The sequence below is a fragment of the Dermacentor variabilis genome, chromosome 9, assembly GCF_050947875.1.
Source record: "Dermacentor variabilis isolate Ectoservices chromosome 9, ASM5094787v1, whole genome shotgun sequence".
In the NCBI taxonomy this organism is placed as follows: domain Eukaryota; kingdom Metazoa; phylum Arthropoda; class Arachnida; order Ixodida; family Ixodidae; genus Dermacentor; species Dermacentor variabilis.
Window position 1 is genome coordinate 38,808,244 of NC_134576.1, and position 22,976 is coordinate 38,831,219.

The 22,976-nt window shown below is 48.6% G+C and overlaps 1 protein-coding gene across 1 annotated transcript in view; it reads right to left on the reverse strand.

Annotated features, from left to right (window-relative positions):
- LOC142558306 (endothelin-converting enzyme-like 1) overlaps positions 1–22,976 on the reverse strand; it is a 73,936-nt gene that overhangs the window by 3,143 nt on the left and 47,817 nt on the right. Inside the window, exons 5-8 of the mRNA XM_075670455.1 lie at positions 16,233–16,545; positions 9,623–9,721; positions 7,659–7,985; positions 6,835–6,891 (exon numbers count right to left, since the gene is read on the reverse strand). Of these exons, the coding sequence (XP_075526570.1) occupies positions 6,835–6,891; positions 7,659–7,985; positions 9,623–9,721; positions 16,233–16,545 (796 nt within the window). The remainder of the gene's footprint in view (positions 1–6,834; positions 6,892–7,658; positions 7,986–9,622; positions 9,722–16,232; positions 16,546–22,976) is intronic.

Below are 22,976 nucleotides of genomic sequence, written 5' to 3' on the forward strand. Positions count from 1 at the left end.
ATCTCGGGAAACAGATGGGTCGTCGTCCGTACAGACTATGCAACGGGATTCGCGATCACCCATGCTCTTCCAACCAGCTGTGCGACCGATGTTGCGAACTTACTTCATGACATCATCCTCCAATATGGGGCACCTCGGCAAATCTTAACCGACAGGGGTAGACAAGTGTCTTTCGATGGTGATCGAGGACATTCTACCGTCCTTCGCGACGCCACACAAACTAACCATGGCCTACTATCCACAGATAAATAGCTTGACGGAGCGACTGAACCGAACAATTACCGACTTGCTGCCAATGTATGTGTCCGCAGACCACCAGGACTGGGACACTGTGTTGCTTTCTGTGGCATTCGCTTATAATACCTCAAGACACGAGGCCTCTGGTTATTTGCCTTTCTTTCTCTTATCCGACCGAAAGTCTACGTTGCCCACAGCCACGCTGGTGCCTTCTTCCGCGTGTCCTTCTCTGGTATCCAGCACGCCGTGCCAGGCTTTCTAGAAAGCTGCTGTTCCTGTACACCGGCCCATATCCAGTGTGGCGCCAAATGACCGACGTAACGTACGAAATCGCTCCGCTGTCTTGGTCCCCATCGGGTAAACCTCTCACCGACATCGTGCATGTCGCCCGCCTTAACCCATATCATGTCCCAGACACTGATTAAACCTGCGTGTGCGGCGAACCATTTGCGTGCCGTCGCATTTCGATGCACCGAATCGGTGCTTTCCCCGCCGGAGTGTAATGCTACGGGCCACCTGTCTTGCGGCCGAGCTGTGCCCCGGCCCGCCATCTTTGTTGTTGTGGCACCACTCGCTGCCGTTGTGTAACTATTGTACATAGACCCTTTTTGACATTTGACATCTACCCGTGTGACACACACAAACACACACACGCACACGCACACACACACACACACACACACGCACGCACACACGCACGCACACACACACACACACACACACACACACACGCACGCACGCACGCACGCACGCACGCACACACACACACACACACACACACACACACACACACACACACACACACACGTCAATATATATATATATATATTGACACGTGCCTTTGTTTATCGTTCTCGGGTCAGCCGTTTTCCCCGTATATATATAAAAAATGTTACCGCACAGCGCGGGACGCGCCCGCCCGCATATATAGGAAGTTTCTCGAATGTTGTTGATGGTTCTGTTGTCCCCTAAGCTTGTGTAAATGCGTGTGCGACGCAAATTCTGCACAAATTTCTGGAAGACACGCGAGCAACAGCAATTACTCTGGAACCTTCGATGACTCGTATATAAAAACCGATGCGACTGACCGGCAGATGAGGTTTCGACGATCGCCGACTGTGTTCGCCCTTATCGTTGTACAATAAGTGTAGCCTGTTCTTGTGGGCACAGGTTCGCCGAATGAAAATTAGTTTCGTCGTCCACAGTACTGACACAAATTGTTACTGTGTTCTTTACCGTCGCTACTACGTGACTATATATATATATATATATGTGTGTGTGTGTGTGTGTGTGTGTGTGTGACGTTGAGATTTATTGGAATTGGGGACTTGGTGCTACTTCGGTGGATAGGCGTTGAGTTTGAAGGGCAAAGCAGCAGAATTGTCAGGCACCCGTAGAAGTATCCCACGGTTGTACCGATGGTAGAAAGAGAGGCTCATCGTTGTGAGCCTTAATGTGCGTTCATCGGTGCTGCCAGATACACAGACCATGGCGCTCAGGAAGAGAGGCTAATTCTTGTGAGCCTAAACATACGTTCATAGGTGATGCCCGTTCCGTAGACCGTGGCGTATAGTTGCCGATGAGCCCGCTGATGGAGACCGTACTGAGCGCGACGACCTACTGTGCCAATGGAATACTAGAGAAGGAGCTAATCCAACTGTAGACGGTTTGGCACAGTTATCAAGGGAGGACGTCGCGAAGGTAGCTCTTGCAGAAGAACCCATAAAATACCACGAATCCTTTGACAAAAGCACCATTGTGCAGTGCATCGGTCAGAAAAGTGCGCTAAATCAGAATGTAGGCTGGGCGGTCGAGTTGTGGACAGCTCCCCGGTACGCGAGAAACATTGAGCAAATGAAAATGGCTGCATTGTCGCGATTTATCTCAAGCTCTGCGCTAGCTATGACAGGAACGATTTACCCGCAACATCATTCATACTGTGCGGTTGAGGTGGCAATCATGACCAACGATATCAGTGCCGATCAGCCGGAGATGCACACGAGTGGAAGGCTCGGAAATTCACACCAGAAAGCGTGCTAAGAGAAAGAGGCGCCATAAAGTCAGGAATGCGGCAGAGAATGTAACGCGGCCGAATAAAATGAAAAGCGCTAAGCCCTGTGGGGAACGCAGTCAAAGAGTTCCAAAGGCGTGTTTGTCATTTCGAATATTTCCAGCTATAGAGTGGTGTAGAGAGCGTCGGAGCCGCCCGACGAGGAAGAAAGGGCCGTTCGGCGCGAAGGTGCGCATAGTCCTGGGGACAATTTCGTCTCCCCTCGTCGGGTTCTTTTCGAGGTCTACTAGGCATGGCACAGAGAGCGAGGCGTTAACGCGACGGGAATTGGTCATACGCGGCAGTGAAGTCGTAGCGCGATGCCCAGAAAGCATGTTGCATGTGCAAGTAAAGTGTTGGGGGGTCTGCAGTGAGGGGAAGGGCTTACGTGCCCTTTCTATTACCTGGTTGAGAACAGCAGCCTTCAGACCACGCCAAACTCGAGTACGGCTGAAGAATATGCCGCAACCGTAAGCTCTTTGGAATGGAAAACGGCGATAGAAGTTTTGTGGAAACAACAGTTTGTTTCTTCATTTTTTTATTTGGGTAGACATTTTGAGAACTCCAAGACTAGAGATTGTTTCAATAAGCAAGTTTCGCGCTTTGTTCAAGTTTGTGCGCACAAAATTTTGAAAATTTCTGTTCTGGATATGTCGTTCTCCTTTTAAGCAGATAGACTTCTTTTTTGTGTGAGGTACATTTGGAACGTCTAGTCCAGGATATTCGTTAGAAGCCTGTAGTGGCGCGCTTGATTATGAGTTCAGTTTTCGCAAGTCTTCTCCAGCTGTTCCTATGACAACAAAACGCGTTAGTTGGAGGCGCCGTTGTGTAAGTTAACATTTTTTGGAAACTGTTTGTACCGTTCCTTTAAAACGTGTCTTGCGCGGCACAAAGAAGCAAAGCGTTGGTACACGCGTACTTACGAGACCGCAGCATATTGAGTTTCGTTTAGAGCGTGCGTGAAGGCATTTGGAAATAAGCGTGAACCTTCTTGTAGTTTCTAGCGCATAAATTACACAAGATTTTTGTTGTTTCTATCGCGCGTGTCCAGTGTGGACAAAAGAAATGAAAGGTTAGTGAGTAAGTCGCACGTATGAGTTAAGGGTTCTTACAGCAAAGTGAGAGCGGTTCTGATAGTATACATCCGTGAAGTCGACGAGGCTGTCGGTGGCACTAGTACGTGCGTTAATAACGGATGCAGAGTACAAACAGACTGTTCATGGCGTTTGTGCTGCGTATGATATTTCAATTATCATTTATTTAGGGCATTCTTTTGTATCTTAACTTTGGTCATACACAGCACGACAGTCTGGCTTAGTTGAACTCAGCGGAACATGAGCGGTCGCTTTGGCGGCTCAAAATTTTGGGTCCAAATTAATGGTTCAAGCAAAGCCTGGTGTACTTAAGCGGATTTCGGGTGCTTGCGCGCCTTGTGGCGATCTGAACCAAGGAATGACCCTTCCGTGTCAGTTTGCGAGAAGCTTGTGAAATCCTAGTCTAATCTGAAAATTGTGGGCTTGAGCAAAGGTTTAAGGATTTGATGGCTGCTTTGGTGCTTTCATTAGATGGGGCAGGTGCATTGGTATGTTCACTATATCCGATGGCTCTTGGTGCGAGCACGGCACTTTCCTGTGCCCTGTGGTCGCGTGTGTGTTTTTGCGTTCCCAAGGAGAAGGCCACAACGAAGCGAATGATGGAACTCCAAGCTGCGGGGTGTCTTCAGCTATCACTTCTAGATCAATCTCCGAGGTCGCGACGGAACGCCGAAGCTTCGGGCAACCTGACAGCCGGTCAACCTCAGGTCGAATCTCTCCGTGGCGGAGGTGTCTGTTCCGTCTCAAAAGAGCAATACGCATTCCTTGGACGCTTCCCACGAGGCAGTCCTTTCATCAGCGCGCGCCCAGACGGCCACGGAGCCCTACATAGACTGTGACGCGCAAACAAAGGAGTTCACTTCGAGGCGGCAACAGCCGCCGCCCTCAGTGGAAGCGATAACTACCGCGAAGACCACTCTACCTGAACCTGACAAGCGCACCGTCACGAAGCACCACTAATTGATAAAAGGGGCTTCCATGGAAACGGCGTACACATCAAGTTCCTGGGGACGTATTCTGAAACGTTCGCCGCCGCGAAAGTTTCGCCCTGGCCACGCCTCCGCCGTTGCGGCGCGCGCTGAATGGCTGCTTTGACAAAACCGGAAATTCACTTGCGCCACCTGGTAGTTCCTGTCTACGTCATTTTAACGTCATGGTGTCATTCGGTGCTCCGGACATATATTGAATAAGCGAACACGTCTTTTGGCGTTCGGTTGCTGGTGGAGTCTAGCAGGGTAGTTAGGTGGTAGCTTATAGTAGAGCTTTTGATGGCGTGGTGCATGTGTTGTTTCCAGGCGATTATTCATTGAAATATAACATTTCTCACTTTTTTTCTCTCATTTCCTTTACATAAAGCGACCGGAGCCAACCGTGGCCAGTGCCCAGAGCCGAGCGACGGCCTCTGCACTCGATTACAACACACCCGAGCCGTTCTACACTCGCCGGGCGCGATCTCTCGTGCGATGTGAAGCGTTCGAGAGCGCGCGCTGGTAGTGCACGCTGACGTCACGAGTGAGCAGGCGGTCGGCTTATCGAATGTGACGTTCGCGGCGGCGAAACTTTCGCGGCGGCGAACGTTTCAGAATACGTCCCCTGGTTTGCCACGTCGTTGTCACGTATGCGGGAGCGATCGGACAACATTGGAGGCGGGGTCCGGCGGAACGATGCGACGTCATGGCCGGTGTTTTGCGAAAGATTCGACGAATGGGATTGGCCAAGGCACAGTCATCAAATTGCCTAGTCTAGTCACCTAGGGAAGACGACTTCTTTAAAAGCGGACACCTTTGGTGCAGAGTGTGCGTCCTGACGTCTGCTGACATGCTCAGACATGTAGTGCTCCTACGTGGAGTGGGCTTCCATGCCTGGAGCTAGTGTAAAGAAATGTAAAATACACCCCCTTTCTCTCGCTTCTACTCCAGAACGTACTAATTGCTGTGGCTGGAGCACTGATGACGTATACACTACCCTGAGTCCCAAAGGAAGTCGCGACAAGGACTGTATGACGACCACGGTGTCGTGAAGATAGAATGAGGACGATTGCATGATTGCGATGGAGCGGCAACCACGGTGTGATGACGTCGGCGTGACAACCGTGGAATGACAACGACATGATGACAGGTGCGTGAAGGAGACGAAGTGACAATGAAATGACAACCACAGGATGGCGGCATGATGACGTCGTGACGACAAAAAATGGATAGGTAAGCTATTTGGGAATACATTCTTAGAAAAACTTAGAGCGCTATAAACACACAGGACGCAGAAAAATCTGCCGTGATTGAACGCGGTTAAACCAAGTTTGTCAAGTGGTAGCACGTTTTTGCTTGCTTTGGGAAAGGACAAAGACGCTACTCGGAGCCGTCCTTGTTCGCGCCGACAGCGTACAGTATATGGATGGATGGATGGATGTTATGAGCGTTCCCTTTGGAACGTGGTGGTGGGTTGCGCCACAAGCTCTTGCTATTATAGTGCCTAATGTCCTACCTAGGTAAAAAAAAAGAAAAAAAAGAAAAACAAGAACGATGAATTTCCATAACCAAATTTTCTGACCCCTATCGTGAACATTGTTTTTGTACGTCTCCGTTTTTTGTCGTTTCCCTACTGCTCTTCCACCTGTCTTCCAATCGCCTCTTACTGATCTCTATTGCGGGCATGTTTATTTTTCTCCTGCTCTCGCTGAACCCAAGGCCTTCAAGGAGTCTATTGGTGCCTAAATCGACCGCTGGGCAGATATACACATTCTAATGAAACATGCTCCGTCGTTTCCCTAGCTTTACCGCAGCAAGCACATGCTTCTTCTTCCTTCTTATATCTCGCATTATAGGTGCGTGTTCAAAGGCATCCCGATCTCGCTTCGAAAAGTAATAGCTTTCCTTTGAGCGGCCACGGTGGCCGCATTTCGATGGGGGCGAAATGCGAAAACACACGTGTACTTAGATTTAGGCGCACGTTAAAGAACCCCAGGTGGTCGAAATTTCCGGAGTCCTCCACTACGGCGTGCCTCATAATCAGAAAGTGGTTTTGGCACGTAAAACCCCATAATTTAGCTTTCCTTTGAGTTATCATAAATTGTTTCTTTCCTGATTTCGTATTTTTCTTTTGAAGTAGTTACTCACGGCAGGTTTATTTTCCAAATTACCGTCACCCATGATATTATTTCAGCCTCTCTGACTTTACACTTGTTCTTTTTTGCTGTGTTGCTCACCCTGCAGGCCGCATACTTGATGGTAAGCTTCCTAGTTATTTTCCTTTCCTCCACTGTGAATCAGTGTTTCTTCTGTACAAATACCTCAACACTCTACCAGCCCATTTACTTGCTTCCACATTCCTCAGTCGTTCTTCATAATCAATTTTACTGTGCGCCTCACTTCAAAACTTGTCCAGCCCATATCACCCTGCACAACTTAATTTGTAGTCTTCCCGTGAGCACCCGTTGCGAGGGGTTCCACTGACCTTTGGTTGGAAATGTGGTTGGTTGTACTTCGATGCAGCTAGCGCCTCTGGCGGTGGCTGCACCAAAAAGTACACCAACCACATTTCCAACCAAAGCAGTTCGTTACAGTTTACTCTACAGGCTTCGTCGCCGACAGCAACTGTTCGTTTCCCCTCCGCAACGCATTAGGCAAGCTAAGTCCCAGTATGATCTTGAATGAGTTCGAAGGTCAGGCTGACGGAATGAGGCCTTTCCTGGGTTTGTGCCTGGAGTAGTAGAGCTATCGCTGCAGAAGGAACCCACCCACACGTGCCCTATTGAAACATGGAAAAGAGCCCAGTGCAAAAGAAATACATTGCAAACGCATGCAGACAGTTCGTAATGCATTCTTAGAATAACTTAGAGCGCTATAAACACACAGGGCGTAGAAAACAAAAGCAACGCGCACCACATGTGCACACCAGCGACGACGACAGAATTACAAGAGCGTGACGACAGGAGCGAAAACCGGACGAAACCACAACGCAATGACGACGACTCGGTGAAGATGACGGAACGATCACGATTGTATGACAACGAAGAAATTATCACATTAGAGCGAAGGCGATGAAATTACGACGATAGCATGGCAACGACGGCGTGTTCGTGTTGGAGCTCCCGTGTGTGCTTTCGTATACATCACGTGCCCCCCGAGGCCGACGCGGCTGGCAGTATATCCGGTACCCGGTTAGCACTATATCCGTACCGGTTGATCGCCCAAGGCAGCAGAAACCAGCAACCGCAAAATGAGTCGAAGAGACAAGAAGAACTTCGCTCAAAAAGTGCCTAAACATATACTGCTCACCTCAGATGCTTCTTCGTTGGTGACGTCAACTCCTTCGTAGGAGGCCTGACGGAGTTGAATGCAGCGCAGCAGATTGAAGTAGGTCTCATTGCTCTGGGGCGTGTACCACGCCTCCTTGCGAATGCCCAGGTGGTCGTAAACGCCCGTCACAGGGTCCAAGTGGCGTGCAACCATCGAGGCAGTGATGGAACCCAGTGCAGCGTAGTTCACTATGGCCGAGTAGGGCAGGTCGTCGGGCACCACGAACGGGGGGAAGAGCATGGCTGGGGACACGAGCAGCTGCCGGCGCATGGTGTCCAGCACCGCGCTGGGGACCGTGTCCATGAACTGCGCCGACAAATGTCGCAAGTTCATTACTGCATACGGAGCCATAATTAAAGACGTAGTATGGGAGAAAAGCTGAGGGGTCATCCAGAGCAACTGTGTTTTAGCCTACTACTCAGGGTTGAGGTAGTGTGAGAAGGGGAACAAAAAGAAAAGGAGGAAGTGAAGGTGATAATTTGATAAGAAAAGGCATGAACAAAAGAAGGAACAATTAGCTGAAAACAGCGATTACGATCGTATATCTAGTTTAGTATCCCTAAAAAACCCACTTCCTGGCCGGACACAAAGAGTATTTTGGTCATGGACCAAAAAGATGTCAAAGAGCAGGCGCATTAATGTAGGGATCTTTATAGTGCTGCTTAAATAAAGTGTAAAACGATCTCCGGGAAAGATGAATGTGAAGTATCACGTGCGAAGACACTGCTGTGAAGTGTTCAAAACAGCCAGAAACACAATACGCTCACCCACATGGTTGGCCTATGGTATTTCAGGGTCTTTCACTTGCACTGAAGGTCAATCTCTTTGTTGGGTGTGAACTTGTTAATATTTCTTGAACATTGCGTTACCTTCGAGTGAACATATTACCCGCATATTATAAGCAAGTTTTTCGGAGATCTTAGCAGATAGGTGAGGCAACCGAGCAAGGTTTTGATAAACAAACTTGACTGGCTCAATTCTAGTCTCCAAAGAGATTTGGTCTCGTACTTTCAGTTATCCAAGTGGCGACGAAAAGGAATGAAAAAGAGACAAAAATTCAAATAGAAGTACCATTAGTGAGAGTGTAACTCTAACCAGTCGGAAGGAAAGCTGTCAAGAGGATTAATTTGAACGTTGTTAATTGAAAAATGGCGCTGAGATTGCGATTTGGATATGTCACTAGATTTACAGATAAATGTCACGGTTCCCCCGAAAGGCAAACCATTGATTGCGAAAGCAAATGATTAGACAGGTATTGGAAGTATGCATAGTAGCTTTATCGGCCGTATAAAGTTGCTGTACAGTGGTTTATTTAATAAGCATGAAAGACACGCATGCAGGTTTGCTTATCGAGCGTTATGCACCAAGCGTGTGGGCTCTGTCCTCGAGTGAGGCGTTGACGATGCGCCTGAAGTACACGCCTGCCATCTTCCCTACAACTGCTCCCAGAGAAAAGAGTGCCAACCTGGCGGCGAAAATGAGCCGGTCGTAGTAAGCTTTGAGCCGCTGCACATGGACCGTCTCGCGTGCGCGCCACCTTAACTCAGCCGACGGCGTGAGTGGCTCGACGAGGAAATTGACAGGGGATGGCTGTTGCACCGACGCGATACTTGGTGGTGCTTGACGAGGAGTTTAGAGGAAAAACCGGGAGTAATCGAAGGTATCCAGAGACAGACTAAAGAGTCCGACTGATATGCGCAGCTGGGCCGGTCGCCCTCGCGACGAAACATTTACTGCCACTGCTCTTCAGTTGTAAAGAGAGGGCGAGCTGGCGGCATTCCTTGGCGTGTCTGGAAGCTTCCGAAGGCGGTGTGCAATCGGATGGGTTAGGTCAGTAAGGGCGAATCGGGTCAAGCGTACACGAATGTTCGCGGCCATATGTACGAGAAAGAATGGGAAAATCCCGTCATAGCCTGTGAGGCGGTGCTGTAGGCGTAGGTCACATATGGCAAAACGAGGTCCTGCTGGGTGTGGTCGGACGCAATGTAGATGGGTAGCATGTCGTCCAAAGTGCGCCTGAATCGCTCAGTCATGCCGCTAGTCTGTGGGTGATAGGCAGCAACGGTGTGATGGACAGTGCCGTATGCAGTAAGGAGCGCGTTAACTACCTCCGAAAGGGAGACGCGTCCTTTGTCACTCCCGGGGCGCACCATGGCCAAGTACGAAGTGTTGCATGATGAAGGACGCAGCGTCGCGTGCTGTGGCGGTTGGTAGGGCAGCTGTTTCGGCATAACGCGTCAGGTGATGTATGGCAACACTATTCCGACGATACCCAGCAGTTGTGCAATGTAGAGGGCCGCAGTGGTCGATGCTGACGCGGTCGAATGGTCGAGATGGGCACCAAATTTGCTGCCAGGGACCAGAAGCATGGTTAGCACAAAACTTGCGGCGTTGGCATGCTGAACATGAACGGATGTACTTCTGAAGAAATGTGTAGATCTCCGGAAATAAAAGCGCAAGAGGAGCCTGGTGTAAGTTTTGAAGAGGCCAGCGTGGGCGCATTGCGGGTCGGCATGGAAAGCGGAGCATACGTCTGCGCGGAGATGGCGAGGGAAGACGAACAGGCACTTGCGATCGTTGGAGGCGCACTTGCGGCGATAGAGCGGTCCATCCCGTACCGCAAAGTGAGAAGCTTGACGGCACGCGAAGGCCGAGTCGCGGGCGAGTCAGAAAAGCAGTCGAACAAAGCTGCAATCCACGGATGCTTGCGCTGCTCCGCCGCCACATCGACCAGCACTGGTGACGAAAACACTAAGTTTATGACGGAAAGACAAGGCATGTCACTCGATGTGGCCGAGCAAGAGAGAGCCTCGCGCCCGTGTGTATGCGGCCAGACCGATAGACAACGCGCATGTCGAAGTCCCGTAACCGGAGGGCCAAGCGGGCAAGGCGGCCTGATTTGTTTTTCAATGTCGACAGCCAACATAGAGCGTGATAGCGGTAACGACATCGAGGAGACGGCTGTACGGGTATGGTAGAGATTTTCTAATAGCCCGAATGATAGCTAATTAATTCTTTTTTGTGGCGGGGCAATTAGCTTCGGACTAGGCTAGTGTCCTGCTCGCGTAGCCTACTACTCATTAGCCGCATCCACTTTTACGCCGAGCGAGTACAGCACCGAGACCGACGCCACTGGCGTCCGTGTGGACTTCTGTGGCAGCCATGGGATCGAGCTGGCGCAGTACAGGCGGCGATGTCAACAGACGCTGCAATGTTGGAAACGCGGCGTCCCAAGCTGGGGACTAGGTTGAAAGGCCAGTGTCGCCTCGCAGGAGTTGGTTCAACAGAGCAATTAGCAAAATTCCTGGTGAAACGACGAAAGTATGAATGGAGCCCGATGAAGCTTCGGAGTTATTTCGGGGACGTCGTTTTCGGGAAATCGGTGAAGGCGAGAAGTGTCAAAGCGTCGGGCAAAATTCCATGCTTAGAAATCACGTGTCCAAGTGTCGGTGATTGCTTGGTTCCAAAGCAACATTTCTTCATATTGAGTTAGAGACCCGCGCTATGTAAGCATTGCAAGACCTGCTCGAGACACGGCGCAGATGAGTGGCGAAGTCAAGAGAAAAGACGACCATCTCATCAAGGTAACATAAGCACGTCTTTCATTTTATCCCATCTAGGAGATTGTGCAGCATCTGTTCAAAAGTAGCTGGGGCATTGCCAAGGGAAAACGGCATAACGTTAAATTCTTACAGGCCGTCTGGCGTTACAAAAGCAGCTTTTGAGCGATCGGTCGGAGCCGTGGGCACTTGCCTATAGCCGGAACTTAAGCCGAGTGAGGAAAAGTACTGCGTGCCTTGCAAATACTCGCGAGCGTCGTCAATGCGCGGCAAAGCATACACGTCTCTACATGCTATCTTGTTACAATGACAATAGTCCACGCAAAACCGGATGGATCCATCTTTTTTGCGCTGGAGCATATCGCTGTCTTGGTCTTCAATAACAAGGGGATCCGTGGGTGACATGCGAGGAGGTCGCTGACGCAGCGGAGCGTGGGTGCCCGTATCGATCTTTTGATAGACTGTCGATATGAGGCCCAAAGTTTCTGGTTGGCAGTCGAATGCAGAAGCGCGTTTGCGAATAAGGTTGAGGAGCTTGGAACGTCGACTAGTGCTTAGGAGGACATCCATAGAACTGTCGAAGACGACCTGTGTAGACTGTGTGAAGTAGGGTAACAAGCCAGTATGCTGATCTCGGAGCAGATGCCATCGAGAGGTGCTTCGAAGATGGTCACCGAGTCGATAGGCTCAAGATGTTGAAGGCGCTCACCACGACGCAAAGTGAGGGGCGAGGCACACCCGTTGGAGCATATGAGTGAAGCCTCCGTTGGCAGTGGTAACAGCGAAGGGAAGAGAACATAGTCGATGAATAAACATATGCAACGGCGTAAAAAGAACAATGACATCTGTAGCACAGTTGGAGCAAGTAGTCGCAATCAGAGATGAGTGCGGAGGTATAGTAGTGTCATCAGAAACGAGCAGTTTTTCAATGGAATCACCAGGATAATCTAATTGGGTGTTAAGAAGAGGTGCAAATTCGACTTCGGGGCGAGAACATTCAATAACGGCCTTGCGCCCGGAAAGGAAGTACCACTCTAAGATGATTTCGTATGAACATGCAGACAACAACATATTCGACTGTGTACTAAGTCCTCGAATGGTGATACGAGCAGTTCATGATGCAAGAGGGGTAATGTGTGCTCTTGCTGTGCGGAGGGCCAGTGCAGACAAGGGTGTCATTACTGTTTTGAGCGAGCAACAAAGTCTGTCGGTTAATAAAGAACCGGCGGCTTCTGTTTCGACTAGTGCAAGTGCAAAAAATTGCGTCTACACATACTTCGACAACGTTCGTCGCGGAGTAGCGAGGCCATGTGCTGTTCGACACGGACGGAGTTCTTGCCTCAGGAACTGCGGCCACTATAGTTTTCCTGCTGTTCGGTTGGAGTGTGACGACAACACATTGAGGAAAGCGAACGACTTCATGGAGATAGCGAGCAGCGACCATGGGCAGAAGAATTGGCGGTGCGTGGGGAAGTCGGGTGTCATTCAGGAGGCGACGAGAAGAACGGAACTGGAGAGGTGTAGGCTGATCCAGGCTGGTAAGCTGCTGAAGCCGTGAGCGACGTCTGCAGAAGCGTGCCACCTGACCAGGGATGCCACAATAGAAGCATATAAGGCGATTGTCGCGAGGGCGCCATGGTCTATTGCTTGCTGGTAACCTGATCAGAAACGTGGGAGGAAGTCGACGTGGTGGTACAGCGGGCAGTGGTGGCAAGAACGTCGGTGGCAGGGGCCGCGGTAGAACTTCGGCGTAGGTTATAGATGCAGGCACCAGTGGCGGTGCACGAGCGGACGGAAGCGCCTCAGATACTTGCTCCTGTGTTATTGGTCGCAGGCTTGCGGTCAACGATGGCGTAGGGCTTAGAATGGTAGTAAGCACATAGCTGCCGAGCGACTTCGGCACGAATGAACTCCTTAATCTCGCAAAGCAGGAAGCCATTGGTCAGGAATTCCGGTTATGCTCGAAACAGAGGCATCATGTGTGGAAAAAAGCCGGGTCAGGAGACGTTGCGTGCGGAGTTCATCACAACTCTTACAAAGGTCAGCGACTTCGACCACGGTTTGAGGGTTTTTTTGATAAGATCATTTGAAAGGCGTCGCCTTCACTCTTCAAGACGTGACGGGTCTTATCGGATTGCTGCATTGACGCGCCTACACAGGTTGACAACGTCTTCTATTTAGATGGTGAAGTTCTCACCGGGCTGTCGGTGACGGTAGCGCAAGCGCTCTTTGGCACAAAGCTTTCATACCATAGGGCGACCGAAAACATGTGTGAAACTCGTCTTGAAGTCGGACCAGTTGCGAAGGTCAGATTCCTGGTTACAGAACCACATGTTCGCGACACCCGTGAAGTAGAAGACCTTGTTGTTCAACTTATGAGTATCGTCCCATTTGTTGTGGGCATTCACGCTTTCGTAGGATGACAGCCAATCGTCGACGTCGTTTTTGACGCAGCGAGCCGGAACATAGAAGTGTGGGCGAAGCCGGCGGTCATGTTTGTCTTGCGTCGTCAGGCATTATGGACGGCAACTTTTGACTACTGAGTTCCAGGGTTGGGGAAAGCCTAGCAACCTCCACCAAATATGTACCGCGGTTTCATTAACAGCAAGATCGGTGCGGAGACAGGTCTGTTGATCTAGCGTCAGGCACCGAGCGCGCGAGCTATCCTCGAGCGAAGCGTTGACGATGCGCCTGAAATACAAGCCTGTCGTCTCAGTAACATTGTAAACATTCGCTTACTAACTAAATTAACAAGGGTGGTGTCACGAACACACACGTAAACATGAACACGTCTCGCTCGATGACCGCGGACACTCGCTGTCAAGACGCTAGCTTGAGGAAGAGCGGCAGCAGCAGTGAGCGAATGGAACTTCGTGTTGCCTCTCGCTTCCACGCTAATTAAGCGGCGAGAACGCAGCGCACACGAAGCAGTCAGCCCTTGTAGCGCCTAGACTTTGTATCCATTGCAAATCGATTTCAAGACTACCCATACGCAGCCGCCGCCGAAGTTTTACGCCCCCACGGTGCCCTGCGCACGTAGAAGACAGCGCGCTACCTCTTTGCCTTCTCTTGCGCGCGCGAAATCAAGCCAGAATCCTGGGCTCACCCTCGCATGCTCTCATTAGCGCCCCCATCATAAGGCGGGCGACCACGATGTTGTGGCACTTGAAGTTTACACGAAACATAACGGTGACGACAACAACAGAAATGCACCAGTAGTGTCCATATAATTACTAGCGCAACAGCGCTTGTTGCGCTTATGAATGTAAGAAGTGGAAGGGTGAGAACATAGGGTATCATAGAAGGCGGCGCGAAGCGTTGAAAAATTTGTTTGGCCAAACAGTGTTTTTTCAAACCTTTTCGATGGTAGGGCAAGGTTAAGTCATAGATCCTGAGCGGGCGTTGTACACAGCAGCCACACAATGGAGTGAAAAAAATAAAATGAAACATACACGTCTTGCTGCTAAGGCAAGTGTCCGCGAGATTCAGATGCCTATTGTGGCCGCTTACTGCAATAAGCGAGTCATTGCCCCGCTGGGAAAGATATAGACGTTTAGAAGCTGCGAAACTTCGACTTTCCGCGACAGCAATGTTTTCAGTAAAAACTATGGACTGGCCTTCTAACAAAACATCTGGCTCAAGGCAGAAAGTGATACCAAAATAATTTAGGTAAGTGGTAATCTACTGAACACAATGTCAGCAGTGCACTCATTTATACAAGCTCCGAGTTACACTTACCCTTGGTGTCAAAAAGTTGTGCAGTGTAATTACTTTGTTCATTGACATTTGACAACGAAGGTCTAGATACGTACTTTTGATAACGTCTTCTACGTAAAGAAAACCCACATGAAAACAATAATGCATAGAAATGCCCTACATGAAGCGTACGCACCGGGGCTAAGCCTCTGGCACAAAATTTGAGGGGACATCAATGTTCCCTTTTCCTTAAAATGATGTACATTTTCCGACCCAATAATTAATATTACGCTCATAAAAGGGGTAATTGATCAGTCAGAACTGGTAGCACAGCTTTTACTCCCACTGTAAGATAGGTCATATAATGCGGACGTGGTGAGAGTAGTGTTCTATCACGGTTTACGTTTTTGAAGAAGATGTCAGTTCGAAAGCCGTATTTCGCGGTGGAAAGTAGCACTGTTACACTGGCGTCATCGTTTAGTTAGAATATATACCGTCTTCCAGCCAGTTTTATTTGTTTAGTTGTTAAAAGGAAACAAGAAAAACCAGATGTACGATACACTTATAAGACTTAATCCGAACTTACACTTTGTTTGTTTAGCCTTGTTTCCTATTGGCAGCTTGGCTTCTATCGCTCGGCCCGCTGCCATATTAATACTATGGGCGTGACGGAATAGGAAGCTACTAAGTGTCAAAATATGCAGCAGATCCAACGAGTGGTAATCTATATGCAGTGAAGCTTTGTGTTACTGCATCAGGAATCGAAACACGAGTACAAGCACGCACAACGAACACACACACACGCACACGCACAACGAACACACACACGCACACGCACACGCACACACACGCACACGCACAACGAACACACACACGCACACGCACACGCACACACACACACACAAATTGCACCGAGCCTTTTGTTAAATGGAGCTGCTGACTACTAGCAAGAACGACAGACGTTTTGGAGGCATCATGGTTATAGAGGTAGCCTGCGCATACGTACGTAGCGCAATTCAGCTCCCATTCTATCCGCAAGAAGTGTTCACTTCCTTATTACCGTGCAGCAGCGGATGTACAAAGGCGAGCTTTATCGTTCATTTTCTTTCTTTCCACGGCACAGCCGGCGCCGCGGATGCGCGGAGGCGAGCGCCATCTGTTTGTGTCGAGGAAACGAGCGCCGCGCGCGGTACGCGCGATCCTCTGATTGGCTGGCCTGTTCGGCAAGGGAACAGCCAAGCCGGAGCGCGCACGGTAACGAAACCTGGCAAGGTGTGGAAGGGAAATTAACTCTTACCGCGTCTGGGTCGAACGTTCCCTTAGAAGGGGTCCCGCTTTCTTCCGCGAGTTCGCCAGCGCGCGCCACCAACTCCGCGGCACGATTCTCCAGTATCCAGGCGGCGAATGACATGGAGTCGGGCAGTGGCTTCGCGTGCTTATAGCGCCTCTGCACGGCCTCGTGCTTCGACAACGCGGGCGGAGGCCCTAGCACCACGCGGAGCTGGCGGATCCTCCGCTCGGCCCGCTGCCATGTCTCGTCATCCATCCACGAGTACTGGTCCATCGCAGAGTCCAGGATGGAGGTCATGGTTGCGTCTAGTGCGGGGTACCTGCGCCAGTGGTGACCGAATGAGAAAATTTTAGTTTGTCTCCAAATTGCGGTGTTGCGGATTACGGTGTAACCGTAGACGTAAACGTGAGGTTGTGATGATTTATTCGCACCCATTTTCAAACGGGGCGTTGACAGTCACCTACCCCAACTAGTCACTTATCTCCTAGACTCACCTAGACAGCCGATTCCATGCAATGTATGGTTGATTGCGTGACGCTTTTATGATGGCGCCGTCACCCGCTTTTTAAAATGGGACCCTTTGTTCAAAGCGCCTAAACACAATAAGCGCTTCTTTGCTTCACTCCGCATTCCCTGCCTTAGCTTTACGCATCTTTCTTTTTTTTTCGCGTCTCATTAGTAACAATAACCTAGTGTTTATTGTATCTTCTGAATAGTATACGAGGAGATCAAGCTTAAACGACCCGCCGTAGTTGCTTAGTGGCTATGGTGTTTGGCTGCTGAGCGCGAGGTCGTGGTATCGAAGCCTGGCCACGGCGGCAAAAGACCCGTATATTTAGATTTAGGTGCAGGTTAAGGAACCCCAGGTGATCCAAATTTCCGGAGTCTTCTACTACAGCGGGCCTCATAATCAGATCGTGGTTTTAGTGCGTAAAACCCCATAAGCTAATTTTCAGCGTGGAAGAGTTCACTAAAGGCGCGGCGAGATCATGAAAAAAAAAGAGCACAGTAATCGCCCCAAAACTGCAGTAAACAAAGTGCGATCTTCTCCGTCGAACATTCGCGATGTACCGCCGCCGCCGCGCTTGCTCATGAAGCATCACCGGAAACTATGTGTGCGCCTGGCGAGTTTTGTGTACGTGGTAAAGAACCCAGCAACGGAACAGTTGTATCAAGACACCGCTGAAGGCTGACAGAAGCGTTAAATCACCATTAAGAACGCAAACATAACAGCACGTGCATAGGCGCTGACGAGAAGAGTCATTGCCCGAATCCGCCTCAGCTTCGCCGCTTTGGCGACAGCGGCATTGTCGGCGTTTTGCGCATGGCGTATTGCGTGAGAGACTTATTCGACGGGCCTCTGCTTCTCCCTATGCTGAAGATGATAGCGGGCTGTTGGTTTTGATTTCAGTTTTGCTAGCTGCGAAACATCGACGGAAGGAGGGTTTCGCTTTTATGCATACTTTGGCGCAGGCTCGGCGCAATTTTTCGCTATAATGTCGTTTTGGCGCAGGGTGGCTGAAAGGCTCGCTCTCGGCGTAGTTTGGCGCAATTAGTGCAGCCGTTCCACCGCTGCATATGGGAAATTATATGTATAGCGCTCACGGATTGGAACGCGACATTGGGAGCGCATGGTCACTCGTACATGCAGCGCCACCTGTGGCCGCCCGTGGAAGCAAGGTGTTGTATTGTGGTATACCGCGAAGGTGAGAGCGTTTTGAGCGTAGGCTTGCTGCTCCTGGTTGCCAATGAGGGAGACTGGTTACTCCCAGCGCCAGCGGGGCGCGCTTAAAGCCTCTTGATAATTTGAATTAGCACCATTCTCCTCCCCCCGGCGCTTTCCTCCTCGATTCTCATCGCGCGCGAGCTGCACACGACACGCTCTTTCTCCTTGGCTGCTGCGTACATGCCGAGCATTCGATGGAGGCGCATAATTTTGGGCCAAGTGCGTGCCCCAGTGGTGTAGAAAATTTGAAAAATCATGACAACAGCATCGAGAATGCTGAATGTAACGTTTATGATGAGGTTGGTTTCTTCTTTAAGCTGTGTAAATGGAGAACACTGATGTAAAAGGAGCTTTGCAGCGAGTTCTTTACTCCAGGCACTTTTTTTCTACCACTTGCTTCATTTTGTGCATCTGATCTAGTTTTGCTTGTTGCACATCTCTCTTTGTTTGGCTTTCTTTTCTTGTCTGTGCGTGCATGTCCACCGCAGCTATAATATTCAGCGTACCTTCTCATACGGAATTAGTCATAAGTGCATCTTCCGTCCATGTATTCGTCTTAACGTGAAAGTAGGTTTTGCGCTGCGGTCTCTAAACTGAATAGCATGGTTGTGCAATTTCAGTGCAAGCAAGCGTGCGCGATCATGTGAACAACTTCTGCACATTTCCTGTGTCCGCGAGAAAACCAAATAATGATTGTCGCCCATTCATGCGTGCGTGGCAGCCCAATTCAAAACATAATAAAGAACTTAAAGAACGCAATACGTGATACGAGCAATAAGAGAGGCGCCTCACCTAGCAAACAACACTGTTATTTGTCGGAACAAAGTTATTTCGGCCAATGTTGTGCACCCACTACTTCTTGCGCAAGCCATGACGCTTTCCTTGTGGTATCATATAAGAAGACTGAAGAAACTCTACTGGAGTTGCCCAAGTAATGGTAAGCACACCCCTAAATTAAGTTGGCCCACGTGCAAATTGGGCGGCCAAGCTGGCGCACCCCTAAAGTTAAATTGGCCGACCCCCAAAATTGGCCAGCTCCAAGTTTCAGTTAGGCCACGCCGAAATTTCAGTTTGGACCACCCCTATGTTTTAGTTGGCGCAGCTAAATTTCAGTTGGCCCATGTCCAAATTTCAAGTTGGCCAGCTGTTTAAAATTCAGTTGGCCCACCCCATATTTCAAGTTCACCCACCCTCAAATTTCAGTTGGCCCGCCCCTGCTATAATCTGCCCCATGCACTTTCTAAGGAGTCCTATTTATTTATTTATTTAAAAACACCTTACAGGCCCGGTCGGGCATTGAGTAAGGGGGGCAATGTAACAAAGAACTGTTAAGTACAATGGAAACAACTCAAAAATAAACCTAAGACAACTGTACAGTGGCTGAACTAAAAAACAAAACAAAGTATAGCATGATCAAGCATAGCAGATATATAAAAGAAAGGAGATTATGTAAAAGGCACGCACAGGCGTTCACAAAATATTTTACGATCAGTTATCGTGACGATATCATCGGGAAGACCATTCCAGTGGGATGTGGCACGAGGTACAGCAGATAAATTGAAAGCAGTGGTTTTACCGAAAATGCGCTTGAAGCTAAAATGATTATGTAATCTTGAGGACGTACGGACGGGGGTTTCGAGGGGTAATATGCATGGTTTATCGGAATGAACATATTTGTGTAATAGACAGAGCAAAGCAATCTTGCGGCGGATGTCTAGGGGCTGTAAAGAAATATCGAGCTTGATCTGCGTTATACTTGACTTTCGATCAAAATTCCGAGTTATATATCGGGCAGCTCTGTTCTGGATGCGTTCCAGCATGGTTATTAAGTATTCTTGGTGTGGTGACCACACAACGGATGCAAATTATAATTGCGGGCGTACGAATGTCAGGTATGCTAATTTACGCACGACAGCAGATGAATTTTGCAAGTTGCGCCTCAGAAAGCCAAGGGTTTTAGATGGGGTTGCGCAAATTGTAGTGATATGCGGAGACCAAGAAAGGTTACTAGTCAGGTTTACACCAAGGTATTTGTAGGTAGTGGTACGTGACAGATTCGTGTTATTTATGGTGTATGTGAATATGGAGCTAGTGCACTTGCGTGAGAACGATATATTATTACATTTGGAAGGGTTAAGAGACATTTTCCAAGTATTACACCAGTCGGTAATAATGTGAAGGTCATGCTGCAAGGCGGTATGGTCGTTAATGGAATTAATTGGTCGGTAAACAACGCAATCGTCGGCGAACAGTCGTACGCAGGTAGAAATGTGTGAAGGTAGGTCGTTAATAAATATTAGGAAAAGCAGAGGCCCCAAAACACTCCCCTGTGGTACACCAGAGGTGATCTCAGTGATAGGAGAAGGACAATCGTTAACAACGGTAAATTGGCGACGAAGCGATAAAAACTTTTTAAGCCAAGAAAGTGTTAGTGAGTCGATACCTAGATGAGATATTTTAGAAATGAGCCGGCAATGGGCAACGCGATCAAATGCTTTTGAAAAGTCCAGGAAAATGGCGTCTATTTGTTGACTGTTGTTCATACTGCTGTGTAGATCGGTGGTAAACTCTAGTAACTGTATTTCACAAGATAGACCTTTCCTGAAGCCATGCTGTTTCTGAAAGAAAAAGTAATTTTTTTCTAGGTGCGTGTAAATGTGCGAGGCGATTATGTGTTCGAATAGTTTGCATGACACAGATGTTAGCGATATTGGGCGATAGTTTTCAGGCCTATCTCTATCTCCAGTTTTAAAAATGGGGACAACCTTCGCAATCTTCCAGTCAACGGGCAAGACACCAGACGACAAGGACTGCTTGAAGATATGATACAGAATGATACTTGAAGTAGATACTGTGTTTTTAATAGCTTAGTGTTAATATTGTCAATACCACAGGCAGATGTGGTTTTAAGTCCGTTAATGAGGCTAACAATGCCTTCAGTTGAGATATTTATGGGTGCCATAAATGGGTAATCGTAATCCGGAACCACTGGAATATCGGAATGGTCTCCCCTTGTAAAAACAGAAGAAAAATATGCATTAAATAGTGATGAACATTCCCCGTCTGAAAGAGGTTGTTGTTTGTCGTCTAGCAGAGAAATATCAGAAGTGTGACCGGGTGTTAATGTTTGCCAAAATTTTCGCGGATTAGTCTTCAGGAGAGAAGGTAAGTCGTGAGCGAAGTACTTGTCTTTAGAAGTGCGTAAGGCTAAAGTGTACTCACTAAGTAAACTTTTGTACTTGCTCCATGAGGACTCGCTTGCACGATTTATAGCATTGCGGTACAGACGTTTTTTTTTATTACGCAGTGTTCGAATTTTTTTATTGAACCATGGTTTAGACTTGTCGTTCGCTGCCGAAACATACGGAATATATTTGTTGGCTAGAGCGAGTAATTTGTCTTTGTAAAGTACCCAGTATTTGTTAACAGAACGTTGGGAAAAAGACGGCAAGAATGAATCACTGAGAAATAACTGAAGTTCAGTGCTGATGGAAACGTAGTTAGCTTTGTTGTAATCCCGTATTTTTTTATATTGAAACCCAGTAAATAACATGGGTATTCGGAGCGTCAGCTGAAGCAGCTTATGGTCACTAAAACCATCAGAAATTAGCACAGGACACACGGTTTCAGGTGCGGTAGTTAGTGCCAAATCTAAAAGGTTGTTGTTACGGGTGGGTTGATTGATTACCTGAGAAAGATTTAAGTCCAAGGTTAATTCAATGAAATCAGTTGCGTGCTTGCACGACGATGACAAGCATGGCCAATTGATTTGGGGAAAATTGAAACCGCCAAGCAGATAAACATAACTAGTTGAACATTTCCGCATGGCAGTAACAATGCTTTCGCGTAGTTTATCAGCAAATGGAAGGGACAATTCAGGGGGGCGGTAACAGACACCAACTAATAGGTTTCCACAAATGGTTTGACAGGCAGCCCAGATAATCTCAAGTGATGATGAGGTGTCAACTTCATAAGAAGCAATCCTTTTATTTATTGCAAGCAAGACACCACCGCCCCTTTTATCATTGTGGTCATGCCGATATATGCTGAATATGTCATTTTCTATAAAAATTTCACTATCTGAAACATCGTCGTGCAGCCATGTTTCTGTTAGAGCTAAAATGTCGGGATTGCTATCTTCTATAAAGGAACAAAATATATCACGCTTATTTAGTATGCTGCGTATGTTAGTGTACGATATTGTGAGCAAGCGAGATGAGTCAGTATAAGGGGCAGTTTAGGGATCTATGCACCCGTAGGTTTCTTTAGCTATCTGCTACATAATACGACGGTGTCTCTATCAACATCGTACATGTACTCCTTGTTGTTAATGCGCATCTTGTCAAGTGAAAGTTTGCACGGCTTGTCCTGCGCTCTTGCATATTCTAGCAGTTCTTTTCTTGCTAAGCGAGTGCTTCGCGCGAAATCCTCGCGGACAGATAAGCGGGAGCCTTTTAGCTGCCTTGCAGAAGCCAAAATGTTCTGTTTGTCTTCAAATGTGACAAGCTTAGTGATTATTGGCCTGCATTTGTCATGAGCGAATCGACCAATTCTGTGCACTCGTTCAAACTGGTCGCTTGATAAAGTAAGCTCCAGCCTTGCAGCGCAGAGTTTGATGACTTTTTGCACTGAAGTCGTCCAATCTTCACCGGACTCATTGCTGATGCCAAAAAAAGTAAATTTGACCTACGTAGTCTGTTTTCGGCGTCCTCGCACTTTGAAGTTATGGTTTTTAACTGGCGTGAAAATGACTGGATGCTGTCAGGAGTGTCTGTCCCAAAGGTTTCACGTAGGCTAAGGGTGGACTCGAGAGTGGCGACTCTGTCCTTAAGGCATTTCACCTCAACGTCTGTGGCGTCCTGCTTCTCTTTTATTCCCTTAAGTTCGACCAACATTGCAGTTTGGCCTGCTTCTATCCTGCGTGCAATGTCTAACACAGAATCTGCAGGTCCAGGATTAAGTTCGACATCCCCAGACAGCATCAATCGCAACGAGACACAGAAAGAAGCCTGAAGTCGCACAAA